General features: G+C 47.4%; 11 protein-coding genes across 11 annotated transcripts; 7 read left to right on the forward strand and 4 right to left on the reverse strand.

The window, feature by feature from the left end:
• Window positions 1-1,245: 1,245 nt before the first annotated feature.
• N7511_006779 (uncharacterized protein) lies at window positions 1,246-2,879 on the reverse strand (the record flags this gene model as incomplete). Its single annotated transcript, XM_057129156.1, has 2 exons — window positions 1,246-2,406; window positions 2,481-2,879. The coding sequence occupies 2 exons, from the start codon at window positions 2,877-2,879 to the stop codon at window positions 1,246-1,248; spliced, it is 1,560 nt and encodes a 519-aa protein (XP_056983712.1).
• A 316-nt stretch (window positions 2,880-3,195) lies between these two features.
• Window positions 3,196-4,071, reverse strand: N7511_006780 (uncharacterized protein; the record flags this gene model as incomplete). Its single annotated transcript, XM_057129157.1, has 1 exon — window positions 3,196-4,071. One exon carries the CDS (start codon window positions 4,069-4,071, stop codon window positions 3,196-3,198), a length of 876 nt encoding a protein of 291 aa, XP_056983713.1.
• Window positions 4,072-4,846: 775 nt separating this feature from the next.
• N7511_006781 (fungal specific transcription factor domain-containing protein) lies at window positions 4,847-5,623 on the forward strand (the record flags this gene model as incomplete). Its single annotated transcript, XM_057129158.1, has 1 exon — window positions 4,847-5,623. One exon carries the CDS (start codon window positions 4,847-4,849, stop codon window positions 5,621-5,623), a length of 777 nt encoding a protein of 258 aa, XP_056983714.1.
• Window positions 5,624-6,637: 1,014 nt separating this feature from the next.
• Window positions 6,638-7,621, forward strand: N7511_006782 (D-3-phosphoglycerate dehydrogenase; the record flags this gene model as incomplete). Its single annotated transcript, XM_057129159.1, has 1 exon — window positions 6,638-7,621. The coding sequence occupies one exon, from the start codon at window positions 6,638-6,640 to the stop codon at window positions 7,619-7,621; it is 984 nt and encodes a 327-aa protein (XP_056983715.1).
• A 39-nt stretch (window positions 7,622-7,660) lies between these two features.
• On the reverse strand, window positions 7,661-8,652 carry N7511_006783 (SMP-30/gluconolactonase/LRE family protein; the record flags this gene model as incomplete). The annotated part of the gene is made up of 2 exons (XM_057129160.1): window positions 7,661-8,296; window positions 8,347-8,652. 2 exons carry the CDS (start codon window positions 8,650-8,652, stop codon window positions 7,661-7,663), a joined length of 942 nt encoding a protein of 313 aa, XP_056983716.1.
• Window positions 8,653-8,928: 276 nt separating this feature from the next.
• On the forward strand, window positions 8,929-10,618 carry N7511_006784 (uncharacterized protein; the record flags this gene model as incomplete). The annotated part of the gene is made up of 4 exons (XM_057129161.1): window positions 8,929-8,990; window positions 9,061-9,241; window positions 9,291-9,476; window positions 9,533-10,618. The coding sequence occupies 4 exons, from the start codon at window positions 8,929-8,931 to the stop codon at window positions 10,616-10,618; spliced, it is 1,515 nt and encodes a 504-aa protein (XP_056983717.1).
• A 232-nt stretch (window positions 10,619-10,850) lies between these two features.
• On the reverse strand, window positions 10,851-11,716 carry N7511_006785 (uncharacterized protein; the record flags this gene model as incomplete). The annotated part of the gene is made up of 2 exons (XM_057129162.1): window positions 10,851-10,879; window positions 11,239-11,716. Coding segments are annotated over 2 exons (480 nt in total). The 3' UTR covers window positions 10,851-10,877.
• Window positions 11,717-12,396: 680 nt separating this feature from the next.
• Window positions 12,397-13,487, forward strand: N7511_006786 (ketopantoate reductase family protein; the record flags this gene model as incomplete). Its single annotated transcript, XM_057129163.1, has 2 exons — window positions 12,397-12,604; window positions 12,661-13,487. 2 exons carry the CDS (start codon window positions 12,397-12,399, stop codon window positions 13,485-13,487), a joined length of 1,035 nt encoding a protein of 344 aa, XP_056983719.1.
• A 268-nt stretch (window positions 13,488-13,755) lies between these two features.
• N7511_006787 (amidohydrolase family protein) lies at window positions 13,756-14,810 on the forward strand (the record flags this gene model as incomplete). Its single annotated transcript, XM_057129164.1, has 2 exons — window positions 13,756-13,866; window positions 13,917-14,810. 2 exons carry the CDS (start codon window positions 13,756-13,758, stop codon window positions 14,808-14,810), a joined length of 1,005 nt encoding a protein of 334 aa, XP_056983720.1.
• A 469-nt stretch (window positions 14,811-15,279) lies between these two features.
• On the forward strand, window positions 15,280-16,163 carry N7511_006788 (uncharacterized protein; the record flags this gene model as incomplete). Its single annotated transcript, XM_057129165.1, has 3 exons — window positions 15,280-15,403; window positions 15,466-15,791; window positions 15,843-16,163. 3 exons carry the CDS (start codon window positions 15,280-15,282, stop codon window positions 16,161-16,163), a joined length of 771 nt encoding a protein of 256 aa, XP_056983721.1.
• A 607-nt stretch (window positions 16,164-16,770) lies between these two features.
• On the forward strand, window positions 16,771-18,578 carry N7511_006789 (uncharacterized protein; the record flags this gene model as incomplete). Its single annotated transcript, XM_057129166.1, has 4 exons — window positions 16,771-16,881; window positions 16,943-18,115; window positions 18,165-18,269; window positions 18,330-18,578. The coding sequence occupies 4 exons, from the start codon at window positions 16,771-16,773 to the stop codon at window positions 18,576-18,578; spliced, it is 1,638 nt and encodes a 545-aa protein (XP_056983722.1).
• Window positions 18,579-18,862: the final 284 nt, after the last annotated feature.

Genomic DNA, 18,862 nt, shown 5'->3' on the forward strand with positions numbered 1-18,862 from the left:
TAGCCCAAGTTGCCATTCATTATTGTAGTCCAGCGGCCACTTACTATTTGTCAAAAAGGATTCGAGCCTCTGCAGCTGACGGTAAGGAATTTGATCTGATCCCGGCCTCGGCAGGACCAGAGACCTTTGACAAGTTTTGTAGCAACGATGGATCATGGTCTCGCCATGACGAGTCCACAAAGAGATATCGTATAAAGCTAGAGGTTTCTATCAACACTCATTCCTCGAAGAAGATTCAATTTACAAACCTGATTCCACCACCTTCGACAAAATTTGGAGACTGGGTGTTACCGTTTTTATTGACATGATTTTCTTCGTGCGGAGCATCACTTCTGTAATGTTGCATATTTGACATTTGTTCAGTCGCCGATACTGTCATGGCAGATGCGTCATTTGATCTCATTGCAGTCAACTGGCCCTCAAAGCCTTTGATCTGCTCTTCCAGATCACCGATATATCTATTGAAAACATAAAAGTATAAGCAATGTAAGATGTAATGTGAATGAAGAGAAGGCAATATACCCTCGAGCCACTGAGTCAAATTCATCGACAGAGAGAGTCACGCATTCCTCGCCATGCTTGGTACATGGCCCGCACTTGGGTCGAGAATTGTCACATTTGATTTTTCTTGAATGACAGAATTGACACGCGGGAAGCCGAGGGTTATTTGGCTCCGTTGAATCTAAGGGACATGGGGATGTTTGAACAGACGATGTATTCTCCATAATAGCGCCCTCTCTCATCCAGTAATACCTAAACGAGAGGTTTTGAGATGTTCCAATGATTATTTCAAACCACGTAATTCTCGTTGGCTCGATTAATCGGCAACAAGTCCAGGAAATTTTGGCAACAGCATTTTCGAGGAGCGAAGGAAAAACAAAGTAGAGCGGAGGTGCGCTGAGTCTGGGGTACGCTGCGAGTCAGGTGATGGCATCAAGCTTCATGAGCACGTGATACATAAACGACAGTATTATTCAATACTAGAATGGTATTTGAGAGGGATTCTATGATCACCAGTCTTTTCGTGTTGTGCTGTCACGGAACTTCGACAAGTGTGGCAGTTTTATGTGGTGGGAAATTTATGATCGCAAAACCATTGCGGTTTATACATGCAGCAGATTAAATGATTGGTGAAAATGAGAAACATTGGAGAATTCAAATACCGAGGGATTTACTTCGTAATAGTGTGATAATTACTACCAATAAGGATAATCTCTCTCTGACTCCTCCTGTCTTGTTCGTTTACTAAACAAGATATCGGAAGTTATTCTGAATCGCATTTCTTGAATCCTCATCCAAACGCCCCATGAACAAAGTGTCATTAGTCTCGGCTTCAACAGCCAATTGATCCAACTTCTTATTGGCATGGCGAAGCAACACACGGAGGGTCAGTATACAAGACAGCCCAAGTACCTGGAATGCCAAAAGACATCCCCAAGATTGTCTATACATTGGCTCATACTGATCCAGCCAGAAGTAGTTGGCGAACAGGGAAGCAATGTTGGCGCAAGTATTAGCAAGCCCAATCGCGACGGCTCGCTTAATAGGAGGCTGTGTGATCGTGGAAGAAAGCCAGGCGTAGGTAGTGGAGTAAACACCGAATGTACCGCAGCAAACAAGAATTGTCAAGGCATAGCGAGCCCACAGTGAGCTAGTGATGGCGATCAAAAAAACTGTACCGACAATCGCTAGACACTGCGACAGACCAGCGGGAATAGATCTGATTTGATATTTATCTGCCGTCCAGGCCCATCCCATGGCCCAGAAGAAGGCGAAAATGTAGGGCGGCGAGGTGAGGAGTAGAACAGTGGTGTTATTCTTGAACCCAAGCTCCTTGATCAGGGTGGGAAAGAAGTGAGAGTATGAAATGGAAGCCGTGGTACACATTTGTAGACAAGCAAATAGCCATGTGCGGATGTCCTTTGCAGCCCAGGATAGACCACGAGATATCGGAACTTTCTCAGCATCAAGAACAGTGTCGCTTCCAGCATCGACTGCAAGTCGACATTGAGCAACCACTTTTTCAGACTCATTCAGCCACTTGGTCGTGCCAGGAAAGTCTGGAAGAATAAATAAAGCAATCACTCCAACAATGACCGTTGCCAGGCCTTCAAGAATAAAGAGCCATCTCCATGCAGCAAGATTGCCAACTCCACCCATGCCAGACAGTATTCCAGCGGAAATCAAACCGGCGAATGCATTTGAGAGTAGAATACCACAAATGAGAAGAGCCATCCGCACGCCGATCTCCCGTTTTGTATACCAACAGCTGAGATAGTATACTGCTCCGGGAAAGAAAGGGGCTTCGACAAAACCAAGGCAAAATCTCAAAATCAACAGTCCTGGTGTGTTGTGAACGGCGGACGTACATCCACTCACAATGGCCCAAAGAATGATGCATGTTGGCTGCAGAGAGAGAGAGAGAGAGAGAGAGAGTAAGCAGAGTTCCAATCAACTGACTTTCAAAGAACATTGCTCACCAAAAAGATAGAAGGGCGAAATCTTGTCATAAGCAACGTGGAAGGAATCTGCATCAGGATATACCCGGCCGAGAAGATTGAGATGGCAGTCTGGTATTCGGCACCCTTAACCCCAGTATCTTCTTGAAGACCATAAAGACGGGCTTGGGTGATAGAGTTGCGATCCAAGTAGTTCAAGAGATAGATCAAGACGATCAGAGGAAGGATACGAGTATCGATTTTTCGTCGCAATTGGGTCTCAACTTTCTTCCGAAACTCAGGATCATACGAGAAATAAATGCTCATAGGATTAGAAGGGTCATCTGCAGGAGAATCTTCGACCCATACATCCTTGTCTTTGTCGGGTTGGACTTGGTTGTCACCGGTGGAGTTTGTGGAGGGGGCATTGACTGAAGGCATTTTGAATAAGCGGATCAAATTGCCAGAAATGAACTTCGAGAATTTCATAATGTGCGAAGCTTGACATTGTATTTATATGTACTGTAGACTGGTAAGTTAAGCACCCCAGACTGTTCTGTTCCCCAGACAAGAATTTCCCCCTCCCCCGTACTCTTGGCACGACGGGGCGATGTCCGACAGGCGACGGAAAAATCCCTTAAAGCTTAGGTACTAATTTTCAATGATTTTTTTCTGGGTTAAAGTGCTAAAGTGCTGAATTTAGGTTAAATTTGTTTCTCTACAAGTCTATGACATGATGATCCAGTAACATTGTTTATCATTGACGTCCAAACAAACGTTCGGGATTATCAACAAGCATTGAGTGCCACTGCTCTTTAGTGATCCAGTCTGTCAAGGCTGAGAGCTCTGATGAGACGTCAACATTCGCTAGATTTGTTGATGGGGCAAGTGATTGGTTGGTACTGTCCACATGAGGCCAGTCACTGCCCCAGAGTAGTGCTCCCTTAGCATTATTGGCAATTCGTTGTATAATGGGCAGCATTTCATGAAATGAACCTGCACTGCGGCGGTATAAAGCAGACAACTTCACATGAAACCTGCCGGAAGACAGTAGATCAAGAAATGCATCGAATTCCGCAGTATTGATATCTGAAGGCGTGGCACATCCTTGATGGTCTGCGATGATCGTAAGGGCCTTAATTTCAGGATCATGAAGAATAAAATCCTTGAGAGATGCCCATAACTTCAAAGGTAACTGTGCAGAGAGACTCCAGCCACACTTTTGGGCAGGATAAGAACGGGCAAATCGACGAAACTGCTCCTCTATACTGGCTTGACTGCCCAGACCATCGCCATAAAGTCCATGAACTCGACATGATCTAATGCCTAGTTCGTCGAGTAGATCAAACTGATCATTGGAAATAGACTCCCAGTCTTCGTCCATGCAAATGATCCCACGAGCGAGAATATCGGGATGTTCTGCGCGAACACGCTGAAGATGAGCGACCAAGCCTTCGTGCCCATTCTCGATTGAAGCTTGGACCAGAACTAGTCGCTTATATAGAGAAGCATTCACAAGCTCTACCAAAGAAGCAGGCTGAGGTGTATATGCACGAGTGGGTTTGAAGGGGTACTGTTCTGGATCAAAGCAATGGACATGCGTATCCCACACCAGAGTTGAAATCGTGTCCATGTTGAACAATTCAGTTAATCTTTTGAAAACAATACTGAGATAATTGCCAGTAAGAAGAAAAAAAGATACAATCCCCGAGATACCCCGGACCCCGGCTGATTCCCCAACCAGGAACAGTCAGCCAATCAGAATGGGGCGGACATCTCCCTCGACATCGGACCTTCCTCCGCATCTCCTCATTTCATACCATCCGATCTTTAGGAATGTCTGCTGTCTTGTGTATCGAACAATGACGAGACAAGTGGAAGATAGTATCAAGGCTGTCTCTTCAATGACTCCACGGCAACGCGGCCAGGCATGCGAACGGTGCTGGAAACGCAAACAAAAGGTTCGGCCCTAGTCCGTCGTTATAAGCAATAGGAAATTTTGAAATCTGCTTCGGACATCCGATTCTAACGGAGAACAGTGTGACAGGGCACTTCCCGCATGCACGACGTGTACTGGGGTTGGGGTCGAGTGCGTCCCTCGGAAGTTTTCCACTGGTCCAATCACGAACAGCGCAGGGAATCTATCCCATGCAGCAGTGCCTAGGTAGGCATTTGATAGAATTTGCATGACAGTGGAGCGTACCTAACGGACTTCCAGCTATGTAGAGACTCTGAAGAGAAGACGAGATGATCTGGAGACTGACCTTCGGCGCCAACGTGCTCGTCTTCAGGGCAATACACCCACAAGACAAATAGAGATGCCTCAGTTGGCAATCCACTGCAACAAACCTCAGGACAGACCGATACGGCCCCAGCAGGAAATTGCGGATACAACAGTTCAGGCAGCAATGGGGGAAATTGGGCTTTTGTCTCGCAGTGCCATGGCAGAGCCGCGTGATGAAATGAGTGGCTTCTCTCAGGAACTTGCCATGGGCCGCATGGTACGCGCTACCATGGTCATCTCAGGAAAAGATCCAACACGAGCAACGAAAGATGCACCTAAAGGATTAATATCTATGCTGGATCAAACAAGCGTGTTGACCAAGGAGTTCTCTGTCCACTACGTGGATTGTTTCATTGAAAGAGTTGAACCACAATTCCTACATCTCAGTCCGGAAGGAGTAAGAGAAGATGTTGAGGAGCATTTCAAATGCGAAAACAATGCCAGTGAACTTGCCAGTGAAGGTGCGCGGATGAGAAAGTTTAATACCTTCATGACGATCGCTACCGGAATGCTTCTCTCTACCGATTCAGTCAGTCTACATGGATTTTCAAGCAATATTCACGCGGCAGCAACGAAAGTCTTTGCGGAGATTCTCGAGTCCGGAACCAGCGTGAACATCCTCCACTGCATGTTATCTCTGATTATTTACTCTATGCAGAGTTCACTAGGTGGCTCTACCTGGCATCTTCTTGGCCTGGCGATGCAAAAAGCGATTGCGTTTGGGTTTCACAAAGACCCAAGTCATGAGATCGGACTTTCTACAGTGCAAATAAAGGACCGGCGAGATATCTTCTGGGGTCTATACACCGTTGATCGGTATACTATACCATCGCCTTTGTTAGAACTCGACTGGCTAACTGCAGCACAGAACAATAAGTACTATTATGGATCGGCCGTTTAACATCGAAGATGATGATATTTCGGTTATGGTGAGATAACAAATTTGTCTTCCCTTTTCTTTATCTCGAGAAAGATACTCATCAACTGGCAATCATAGTCACCCAATCAATATTTGAGCAGCAACTCTGGAATGACTAGCGTAGCCTGCCATACGGTGGACCATGCCAAGCTCATATCCAGCATACATGAGTGCGACTCACAAGGAACATTATTCCACTACAGCAATTTTTGTTACTGGAAAGATTCTACAACTCCAAATGACAAGAGTGACAAGCCCTCAAAATGGCTTTTGCAGTTGGAATCCAGGGCTATGGTTGAAATACTTAAAAAAAAGGGATCTGCAACCATTGATGAATTTATGATCAGCAATGCCCGTGTGATAGAAGAAGACTTTATCAGAACAGGCACGACATATATCGAGGAAGAACATCAAAGCTCAGATCGTGGTGATTTCCGTGGGTCATTCGTGGATGCATACGACATTTTTGCGACTGGCATTGCAGTGACTTGCCTGTCTCGAAAATCGTCGCGCCCCACGCAAGGGGCCAATATTATTCACAAATGCACCAATTTGCTCACACTATTGGTTGCAGAATTTCCTGCGCTTAAAGATTTTCGTCGTGTACTATGGGCTTTGTCCACAGTGACCCCTGGGAACCCGATAGATGAGCCTATCTTCCAGGAACTACCCGTGGTGATACCGGAAGGTATCCAAAAATTGATCAGAGAATTTGTATCATGAGTCAAGAATATGTTAGCCTCTGTGACAAAGCAAAACAGTTTAATTTACTATTTCACTTGAAGTAAGAGCCGTGGCGGAAAAGACCCGATATGAACGGACAGTGTCCGATACACGATGTGCAACTGTCGCGTGGCGGACCAGGAAGTCGACCCTCAAGAAAGCAACTTAAATAGCATCTGTAGGGAATAAGATTGATCGAATCTGTTCAATATTCCCTCTTATATTTACTTCTCTTTCCGACTTCATTTTGACCTCTTTGTCACATCGTCAAACATGCCTCCCGAAAGTATCCACAGTGAAGACCGGCCATCAGTCCCAACCACCACCAAATCAAAGCCAACAGTCTATGTCCTCGATGCATTCAATCCCCAAGCAATCGCCCATGCCAGAACAATCTTCAACCTGATTCTTCCAGAAGATCCATCCTTCGCCGACTGGCGAAAGAAGGCATCAGCAGTCTTGATCCGAGGTTCATACATGACCGCCGAAGATGTTGCGAGTTGCCCAAATCTTATGGCAATTGGCAAGCATGGCGTTGGAATCGACAAAATAGACCAGGAGGCTTGTTCCAAGCGCGGTATCAAGATCCTCAACACGCCTGGTGCGAACGCTAGAGACGTCGCTGAACTTGTCCTTGCATTAACGATGGCCGTGGCGCGAGATATTCGATCGATTACTACACGTCAAATGTTAAATCCAGTGCCAAAGGAGACGTGCAATGGATTGACACTTTGGGGAAAGACTATCGGCATTATTGGGATGGGTAATATTGGGCGAACCGTCGCGGAAATCTTCCGTGGAGCCTTTGACGCTGAGGTTGTGGCATGTGATGTTTTTATGCCAGATGATGCGTGGCCCAGCATTCCGCATTCGAGAGTGAAGAGTGTCGAAGAGGTTCTCAGGAGAGCAGATGTTGTTTCTGTTCATGTGCCACTCACCAAGGAGACTCGAGATATGATCTCTTATACCGAGCTTCGCATGATGAAGCCAGACGCAATCTTGATCAATGCAGCCCGCGGTGGTATTGTCAATGAAACGGATCTTACTAGAGTTCTATCAGAAGGACATCTTTGGGGTGCTGGATTGGATTGTCATGAGCAGGAGCCGCCTACGTTCGAAAAGTATGCGACTCTGTGGGAGAATCTGAATGTCATCAGCACGCCTCATATCGGAGCTGCTACGGCCAGGGCGCAGACTGCCAGTGCTATGGCTGCGGTGAATAACTTATCTGAGTATCTCATGAGCATTAGGGCTTAGAAATCAATACAAAAGAAGGCTGTTGATTTAAAAATGTATTTACTTTGAAACACTACTATCTTCTTGTCTGGCCTTAGCTGCACCTCTACAGTGCCATCTCACCATTTGAATATTACCCTTCATGCTATCCGTAATGAAGATTGTGCGCCCATCCTCACCACCAAGAGTGCAGTTTGTCAGGTTCTTCCCTCCTTCTGGCGCAGTTACAATCCTAGCTTTCGGAACACCATCCGAGTCAACCACAAAGATAGAAGACAGACTAGGATGACATATGAAAAGATTTCCCTCCTCGTCAACCTCGAGTCCATCCGGCCCAGATGCTCCGAATGACTGAAAGAACAATCCTACTTTCGTGGTACTGCCATCGGCATTGAGAGGTAGACGCCAGATAGCATTAGAGCGAGTCATAGCCACATACAAGAAACGCTCATCCGGAGAAAGAGCGATACCGTTTGGAGAGACACCGTTGTCTACCAGACAGTCAAGCTTTCCGTCGGAAGAAAGCCGATACACTCGGCCCGTGGGATCTGACATGCCCGTCTGACCCTGATCGGTGAAGTAAATTTCATTCTGGGAAGAGACGACCAGATCATTCGGGCCTTTGAAGCGTTCCAGATTGCGACGGGCTAAGAGGGGAGATATGACACCAGCTGAAGGATCGAAGAGCAGAAGTCCCTGATATTCATTAGTCCCCTGTGCATGTTGGTTTGCGACTTTATACTAACTTGCTTGTAGTCTGCAATGACTATACAGCCGTCATCTCTTAGGGCGAGACCGTTTGGCTCTCCATCGTATCTGACACACTCGGTCACTTGCTTCTTCGCATCGATCTTCAAAATTCGCCCGTAAGGGATGTCGGTCACATAGAGGTCTCCGTTCCTGGTGTATAGAGGACCTTCCAGAAATATGTCGGACACAGGTAGTGCGGAACCACTACGCCAATCGGTCTGCTGTCCTGAGCATCGCAACGAGTCCGGGATTCGAATCAGTATCTCGGCCTGGACCACTGGTGGAACGGGGTAGAAATTCATCGCGAATTATGAATCGAATTAGAAGTAAAAAGTAAAGAAACCCTTTTTTGACATGCGTAGCTTGGCACGTACGAAGTCTTTATGTCAACCGTTCATCGCTGCATGGGGTCCTTCACACGGAAAATATCCGAAAGATCGGAACTCGTCTTGCTTTCCCCACAAAAAGTAAGCTATGGCTATACCCCGGAATTTCGGCTCTTGGCAACTGGAGTAAATGATATGAAAGCAAGGTTCAGCTTCTCTCAATCATCTCAAGATCATAAACTATCACTCATAATGGGTCTTATCACAGAAACAAAACAGGCTATTCGGGATTCCCCTAAAGGGATCTTTAATTGGTATGTGCTGATGTGCACTTGGATTTTTGCTTTTCCTGGTGTTGCAAAAGGATTTGACGAAGGTAAGAAGCTACCCTGATATTCGGAAAATTTTCAATGCTGAGAAGAAAGGAAACATCGCATCTATCGTTGTGCAGGCACGCTTCAAAGCGAACTTTGGTCTTGATCGACAATCAGAACACGAGTATGCCAATACAAAAGGTTGGATAGTTTCAATTGCTACAGCAGGAGCTGTGTTTGGCTGTCTTGGGGTATGGTGAATCCTGTGTGCTCGCTGTCGCTCATTAACTTCGTACACAGTGCCTGCCCCTTAACGATCGGTTCGGTCGACGATTTACCTTGCGCGTCGCAACTTTGATATATATAGCCGGTGTACTCGGACAGGGACTGTGTGGCGGAAATATCTCAGGCCTCTATGCTTCCAGATTTGTTTCTGGAATTGGCATCGGGGCAACCACTGTTATTCCGCCAGTCTACATCTCAGAGGTATTATAACTTCCCGATCTGGAAATGCTGAATTGTTCTTACATCTTTAACGCCAGATATCTCCAAAAGCCATCCGTGGTCTTCTCACACTTCAATATGCTGCTTGTCAGCAATTAGGAGTGGTATTGGGCTTTTTCATCAACTATGGTGTCACCAAGTCTTACGCAGGAACCAACACACAATGGATGCTTCCTACTCTTCTTCAACTCCTACCAGCAGGCATTTGGGGACTAGGAACATTCTTGTGTCCCGAGTCACCGCGATGGTTGCTATATGTCGGTCAACGAGACAAAGCCCTGACTACAATGTCCAATCTTCGCCATCTGCCTGTCAATGACTCGGCCCTGCTGGCCGAAGTGACTGGCATTGAAGCAGGAGTTCTGCACGAGAGCGAGTCTGTTGGTAGCACAGGAATGTGGGATCTCGCAAAGGAGACATTTATTCCAGTCGAGAACCGCCGTCGATTCTTCCTGATATTCATGGCGACCCTATTCTCACAGTGGTCCGGAGCCAACGCAATCACACAGTACTCACCGACAATTTTTGGATACCTCGGTATTGATGGAGATGAGTCTAAGTTCTTGGCCACGGGTATATACGCCGTTGTCAAGTTCGTCAGCACCCTCGCTTTCGCTCTCTTCATAGTTGACTTTGTCGGGCGGCGTCGGTCGTTGATGGCAGGAATCGCTTTGCAACTGGTGACTTTGGTCTATGTCGGCGGGTACCTGGGTGGAACTAAGGATATGACTGCTTCATATATTAGCACTGCACCTAACGTCTCTCGAGCGTCAACTGGAGCCATTGTCGCGATCTACTTCCATGCAGTGGCATGGAGTATTGGCTGGTTCAGCATTCCATACTTGGTTGGGTCGGAGATTTTCCCAACTAAGATTCGATCATTCAACATGTCCATCTCTATGGGATTTCATTGGGCATTCTACTTTGGGTGCTCACGGGCGATGCCGAGTTTGTTAGCAGCAACTCAGAAATGGGGCGCTTTCGTGTTTTTCGGTTGCATTTGTTTGATATCATTGATCTATGTCTTCTTTGCTATGCCTGTGAGTTGTTCAAAAATTGATGGATATGAGGATACTGACCATTTTTCAGGACACTACTGGAAGGTCATTGGAAGCTTTGGATAGCCTTTTCCAGCGACCATGGTATACTGTTTACCAAGTAGCATATGCCGACCGTGAGGACATTCAAATTGAGCGACTTGATAAGGTAGAACTTGGAACTCAAACTCATCATGTTGAATAGTTTCAAGGTGTCAAGAGAGGAGCTGGTGTATCTATTGAAGTGGACTTGCGGCCAGAAGGAGCAAATATCACGACTGACATCGTGAAGACACTATCTACATTTGGAAACTCAGTGTTACTTGACTTGAGCAGCCACAATAGCCTCTGTTCACTTTTAGCTTTCCAAGTAGCAAACAGCAAATGCCAAACAGACATTGCCCTTTTGATAATCAAACCCACACGATCTATAAACCTGGAGCCGGGCTTCTTCCCTAAGATCATTCAATGAACCGACCAGATGTGAGCTAAAAACATTTCCCGACTATAAGCCGTCCACGGGGTAGCAGTAAGATCAAAATGAGGATTCATGCGCTCCCGATCCTCCACCGCAGCCGAGAATCCGCGTGCGCGGTGACAGCAACCACACTGCTCAGTACAATGGCCCGATCCCTTCACCCGACGAGGATCAGGGAGATTCTCACAGCATTGACACGTCCGCCCACAACATCCTCCACGATTCGCACAATCCTGACGCAGCCACTGGCTCATCATATGCCACTGAGGCTGCTGTCGGAATGCTAAATAAGCGCTCTTCATGGACCCTTCTGGACATTCCGCAATCAGTTTGACATATGCCTGTTCGAGATTCCGATAGTCGCGATCCAGGGAGATGAGTTCCTCGATTAGCGTCTCTAGACGGGCCCGCTCGTCGAGGGTGCGGTACTGGTGTTGATATTGAATCAATTCTTTGAGATAGGCCTCGCGCTGGGTGGATTCGCGGAGGCGCAGCTCCATCTCGATGATCGCTTGTGCCCATTGCACGAACGTTTCTCGGTCGGTCTCCCACCAGATGTATCGCATTCCGCGGAGCAACTGCGCGTATATCCATCGTCCTGACTTCTCGGCTATTTCTTCAGAGAGTTCCAATAGGCTCTCTAGTCTTTGGGGTTTGGGCCGCTTCGCAAACTTCTGAAGCTTCTTGGTCTTGATTGGATTCTTCATGTTGGATCGGTGTGTTGTGTTGAAGCGACATGGGATGTGAAATGAGTGTATATGGTATTTGCATCACTATTCATCATAGGTTTATTCGGGGTTGAGTTCACGTATGTTTTCTTTTCGCATTCCCGCGTTTAAGTGATTTGAGTGAACAGCTCAACACGCTTGAAAATGGTCAAAAGGAAATCTTACAAGGAGATCTAAAATGAGAGCGAAACAAATGCATGGAAGAGTACACTTGCTTCAGGTCTTTGTATACAAGTCGTGTAATGAACATGTTGTGCCTCCCTCTTGCTTTCGCAAGGTTCCCTGCAACCATGGATGAGACTCGACAAAAAGAAACCCGGTCACCTTCAATAATAACGTTAAAGAAGACGATGTAAGAGGTTGAAACACTTACTATCCAGCATAGAACCCAAAGTGTCTGGGGTTCGGCGTCCTCATCCAGTGAGGAGCGCATAGATAAGCCCAATCCAGTAGGCAAATCCGACGGACCAATCAAATGCCGATATTCCGCCTATTTCGGAGCTCCCGACTTACCTAATGTGGGGGCACCGAGATCGTATACAATAGAAACGATCGACTTCTCAACATATTTGGTCCTTGAAGGTGTCATAACTCACACGTGAATACTACGAAATTTAGACCAGGCCCTACCCAGAAGAGCTACACTGCAGCAAACCATCATGTCAGCAGATTCAAGTATGCCAAAGCGCAGGGTGTTGGTAGTAGGAGCAGGCGGCGTCGGCACCATGGTCTGCGTCGCACTCGAGAGATCTGGAATGGCATCAGTCACAGCTGTTTTGCGATCCAACTACGAGCAAGTCTTAAAGCACGGGTTTGAGATTGATTCAATCGACCATGGCAAACTCTCCGGCTGGAGACCAAGCTCAGGTATGCAGAATCTAAGCCAGCAATACATCTATACATCTGACTAACGAATAAATCAGTTGTCAACGCGGTTCCGCTCGCGGACCAAGAAGCCCCATTTGACTATGTAATTGTCACCATGAAGAATATCCCAGAAGTGAACAATGTACCCAAGATCATAGCACCGGCGGTGACACCAGAACACACAACCATCGTGCTATTCCAAAATGGGCTCTACATTGAACCGCAATTTATCGACGCATTCCCGACAAATGTTGTGCTCTCTGCGCCAAGTTATATCGGTGCACATGAGCTCAACGGAAGCGTTGTCCACGATGACCATGATAACTTCCACATTGGCGCATTCCACAACAAAGCTTTAGAGCAATCAATGGAGCGAGCGAGGCTAGAAGAATTCACTCGGATCTATAACGGCAGCAAGGTCGTCGATGCAGACATGGTGGATGATATCGTCTTCTATCGCTGGCGCAAGGTGCTATGGAATGGAATCTTCAACCCAATGTGTGCCATCACGCAGCTTGACAGTGCGGCGATTAGACGATTCGGAGGCGAGCACAGTCTGATCAGACCTGGTATGACGGAGATGGCGGCGATTGCCAAGGCTGATGGGTATGATCTCGGAGACGGAATCGTGGATGAAATGGTCGATGCGACTCCGCTCGAACTGTCTTTCCGTCCGAGTATGCTGGTGGACGTTGATAAAGGAAATCCGATGGAAGTGGAGGTTATCTTGGGCAATGCTTTGCGGGTTGCGCGAGAGAAGGGAGTTCAGACGCCGATTTTGGACAACACCTATCGGTTCTTGAAGCTCACGCAGGCGCGATTGTTGGCTGCCAGGGGATTGATTATTGAGCCAAAGGAACTTCCAACTGCAGATTTGATATAGCAGGGGTTAGGTATGTGAGATTTTGTGATTAGACATTGTCTTCATTCTGGACGCCTTCGCTGCGAGAAGATAGCAATATAGATAGGGAAACAGGGTGTTAATTCTAGCGCTTAGATGAGCTCCAATCATATCGAATCAACAGGTCGCAAACACAAACGTTCACAATGAAACCTTTCAGGGCAAATGCGGTCAGCACAGAATGCGGGGGACCACTCTGCACTGTCAGTAGCATGAATTCTGACCTGTTCAGCATCTCACAAAGGTCAGAATGGAAAGGATTGATGTCCACGCTCACTGTGTTCCTGACTCGTACCGCGAATATTGCCTTCAGAGTGAATTTGCAGGCAAGAGCCATCCAGATGGAATGCCTGCGATCCCAGTCAGTAGCCCCCCCCAATGACTGTCGCTTCCCCTGCTAAACACCACCAGGAATGGAGCGCATCCACTCACATCAAATTGATGAAAAAGCTCAATATCAAACAATCAATCCTCAGCATTTCCTCTCCAGGAACACATCTCACACCAGGGAACAACGAAGAAGGGCGCTCCGTAACCCGCCGCGCCAACATGGACATGTCCAAAACCTGCGCCGACCATCCGGACAAATTCCGCTTCTTCGCGTCTCTCCCCCTCCCAGACATCGAGGGCTCTCTTGCGGAGATAGATTATGCATTGGACCATCTTGGTGCTGCCGGTTTTGTAATTCTGACGAACTCGCATGGAATCTACCCCGGAGACCCGCGACTGGATGCAGTTTTTGATAAGATGAGCGAACGCAAAACCATCGCTTTTCTCCATCCTACTGCGTGTCTCATTCAGCATCCCGGAGACGGATCCTTTGACAAACTCAATCCCGTCCCTGGGTTTTCGACGCCGATGATGGAGTTCCTGTTTGACTCTAGCCGGGCATTGATGAATCTACTGACGTCTGGCACGGTGGAACGGTGTCCAGGGATTACCTTCTTGGCCTGCCATTGTGGTGGCACTCTCCCTCCTATTCTGGAACGAGTTGCCGAGTTCTCCCCGATGATTTTAGGGCTTGGAAATGCTACGAGTGCAGAGAAAATGAAAAACCTGCTCCAGACGCGGTTCTATTTTGATGTTGCGGGCGTTCCATTTCCTGACCAGATACATGGTCTTCTTCGGATGGTTGATTCTTCTAGATTGTTGTATGGGAGTGATTATCCCTATTCACCGGCGGCACGGGCGGAATCTTTGGCGAAAAGAGTGGATGAGGGCTTGGATAGGGATTTCGGTCCGGAGGTAAAAAGGGACATTTTGCTGGAGAATGCGGAGCGTCTCATCCATTCCATAGATTGTTAGCTCTATCGAATGATCACTATGAGGACCACCTTGTATTTTCTATCAATTATCAATTAAGTGCCAACCAAAGGCCATAAACTATAGACAAGTAATGTTGCTCTAGAGAGTAACAGCATGTACAATAGCTCTGCCAATAAAAAAAGAGCCGATTGAACTGCAGAATATTCTCATAGACCCGACGTGCGGAGTCGATACTTGCAGGGAGAAATGCGGTGAACAGGTGCAACGCATGTAGCTCCCACTGAAAGCTCCTAAACAGACCTCACTTCTTGCCATACCTCGTCGCAGAAACCACAGATTATCAGAATGTCCCATCAAGAAGTTCACTCAAATGTCCACGATCCCAGGTTCCGTGAAGCCAAGCCACCACAAGCAGGCGCGTCCGTCGCAGTCGCGGACTTGTTCCGGCTAGAAGGGAGGACAATAATCGGTGCAAGGGCCCACACAGAGTTCAACATGAACTATACTAATGATCGAACTAGTAACCGGAGCAGCTGGCTTCATGGGAACGACATTGACAGTAGCCATCCTCGAAAGTGGTGCAGACGTCGTCTGCCTCGATATCATGAGCGCCCCAAAGCAAGAAGAATGGGGTACGTCGATTTAATCTCTCTAAAGTTGATGTTGCAAGAATCACCCAATAATGCCGTAATAGAAATCATCGAAGCAACCGCGAGTAAATACTCCAAACGTGTCTTACTTGTGCAATGCGACCAGCGAAATGACAACTCAATCAACGCCGCATTTGATCGAATAATGCCAGACCTCCGATATCCCATTCGGGGTCTAGCAGCATGCGCAGGCGTGTCCGATAATGGGCCCGCAACCGAGTTTCCCTCGGAATCGTTCACTCGCTTGCTCGATATCAACGTTACGGGGACATTCCGAGTGGCACAGCGTGTCGCGAAAGAGGTCATCAAAGCGAATGTCACGGCGAGTATGGTGCTTGTGGCTAGTATGAGTGGATATGTGTCGAACAAGGTGAGTTGGTCGCGGATGAACTTGTCAGCCACTTGGCTAACGGCCAGATAGGGCGTTGATACCGCCGGCTATAACTCGTCCAAGGCAGCTGTGCATCAGCTGGCGCGATCTTTGGCTGCTGAGTGGGGTTCTCGTGTTGGGATACCCCTGATTCGAGTGAACTCGCTTTCGCCGGGGTATATTCGTACTGCGGCTACTGCGGAGGCTTTGCAGAAGCCTGGTATGGAGGTGCAGTGGGTTGGGGATAATATGCTCTATAGACTTAGTACTGCTGATGAGTTTCGTGCGCCTGTGTTGTTTTTGTTGGGTGATGGGAGTAGTTTTATGACTGGGTCTGATTTGAGGGTTGATGGGGGTCATTGTTCGTGGTAGATATTTTGATATCACTACAATAGAGATTGTAATTCTGTTCATACTGAGTAGAAGCACTAGCGAATAAGTTGACACCCTTCAAGCCAGTGTACCATCCATCCTTTATGTCATTCTTTGACTTCCTTTTGCACATTTTTACAATTTCCAAATGACTATATTAGATACCTTGAAGATAGCCTTCTCCAAGCAAAAACAAAAAAAGACGAGAGAATCCAGCTGATTGCTATCTAAACCGTGCTAAACAGAAAGGGAAACTCGTAACGAAGGCTTCCCAGCCCAACCTTGGAACACATGGACCTGGATCCTCAAAGCTTGTTTGGGTTACAAAACCCTCGAATGAAAGCGAGTCAACCCTAACTCGACACTAATTCGACACAAACGGCAGACTGTTAGCCCAAAGATAGTCCGGGGTGCCAAGCCGGCACCTTTGACGTCTTTTGATTCGATGGACTGCTATCGGTTCCCTTTGAACTTCCCCGCAACTATACAACTCCCTGATAAGGTCATGGAGATCCCAGGTTCTTAACCAGGGCAATTCCCAGAGGAATCATGTCTATCCGAAACCAATCCAACTGGACTCAATTGCAATCAATTAGAACCGCGCAATATGGAAGCCGACTCTCATGACAGGGATGAGAACCTGTGGCCACCAGGAACAGTGACTCTGGAAGATAGTAAGGGCTCTCGTCCTCTCATTCTCTCATCCTATCATTATATCGTACAAAAAAGAAGAACAGCAATACTGACTCGAACTGTTAGTCCACGCGTCGAGAGACCAGCTCGTCCTCTTCCCCACCCCCTCATCCGACCCCAACGATCCCCTCAATTGGTCAACAGCTCGCAAAACCCTAAACTTCACGCTAGTCAGCTTCTTCGTTCTATGGACCTTTGTCCAGCTAGACATCGGCTTCACGGCATGGGGACCCATACAAGAAGAGCTGGGGTTCACGGTGGATCAACTTAACGCACAAGCAGCCGTCAACTATGGCGGTCTAGCAGTGGGCTGCATATTCTTCATGCCCCTGGTCCACAAATTTGGAAGACGCCCAATCTACATCTTCAGCGTTGCGCTGCAATTCGCATCCTGCATCTGGCAGGCGGAGATGTACACTGTGGGCGATCTGATGGGCGGCGGCCTGATCTCGGGCATCGGCGGCGCAATCAGTGAAACGATCGTGCAGATGACCATTGCCGATATGTTCTTCGTGCACCAGCATGCGACGATGAACGGGTGGTATGTGATTGTCCAGTCGGCCGGTGCATTCCTGGGCCCCGTGGCGTCGGGTTACATTGTCGTGGCACAGGGGTGGAGGTGGATGTGGTGGTGGTGTGTGATTTTCTTTGGTGTGACGCTCGTTTGCGTGGTGTTTTTGTTCGAGGAGTCGAAATACATTCCCGTGCTGGACAGCGTGGATGTCGTTCCGGCTGTGCCTTCCGTTGCGGATTCATCGAAGAATCCTAAGAATGATGACTTGGACATTACGAAGAACGTTGGTGAAACAATTGCCAGTCGGGTGCCTACTAACACCCAAATTATGCCGAAAACTTACTTCCAGCGAATGGCTTTGGTGACGACTACCGATGAGCCTATTTGGCCGCACTTTTACCAGCCTATTGTTGCTCTCTTCACTTTCCCCGCTGTTACCTATGCGGCTATCACATATGGCTCCACGTTGAGTTGGTTTGCGATTATGACTTCGCTGCAGGCTTCTTACATGATTCTCCCGCCATACAACTTCGATGCTGTGGGTGTTGGTCTCATGAACGTGGCTCCTTTTGTCGGGGCTGTTCTGGGGTTCCCCTTTGGTGGACACCTGAGCGATAAATCTATTCTGTGGCTATCTAAGCGAAATGGTGGTGTCTATGAACCGGAGATGCGTCTTTGGCTGGCGCTCCCTATTGCGGTAATTAGTCCTGCAGGTATATTGATGTTTGGCCTGGGTCTTGCCTATGTGAGTATCTCATGTTAGCAAGTTGAATTTTCGCTCTAATACTTCATAGGGAGTGCATTGGGCTTTACTTGCTGTCGGTTTTGGTTTCTTTGGGTTCTCACTTGCGTCCGTGAGCGGTATTGCGCTTTCGTATCTGATGGATTGTTACCAGGATGTGAGTATCGCAGATCATGTGGAATATTAGGATTACTCGCTGACATCTTGTTTCTTTCAGATCATCGGTGACGCACTAGTAGGAGTGATCTTTATGCGCAATATTTTCTCTGTGGTCGTCCTCTTCGCGCTCACACCATGGGTCGAAGGCATGGGTATGCGCGACTTGCACATCTTGGTTACGGTTATCGCCTTCGTTCTTTTGTTAATTCCTGTTCCTTTGCTTATCTGGGGTAAGAAGGCGAGAGTTGCTACTGCCCCTATGTACAGGAAGATGGCATCGAACCAACTCAGCCACCGTACTATTTAAGTATCATAACTTAAGCCAAACTCATATTCAGCTATTCTAATTTACCAGGCTCACAAAAGCGTGCAAATGCGCAATGTCCTAGTTCAACTCAACCTCACGAGAGCCGAATCAGGCCGAGAGAATTTGTTCAAAAATCATAAATTAAGAAAAGGTTCCAAAGAAGAGAATGACTATCTGGTATAAGTAAAATGAAAATGTGTATCCCTCCCATATTATAACAAAACATAACAAAAACCACTGTTTTGACCATGCAAACAGAGAAAAAGGACAGTGAAAGGAGCAAA

This window comes from Penicillium nucicola (genome assembly GCF_028828085.1).
Source record: "Penicillium nucicola strain IBT 29836 chromosome Unknown utg000006l, whole genome shotgun sequence".
NCBI classification, from domain to species: Eukaryota; Fungi; Ascomycota; class Eurotiomycetes; order Eurotiales; family Aspergillaceae; genus Penicillium; species Penicillium nucicola.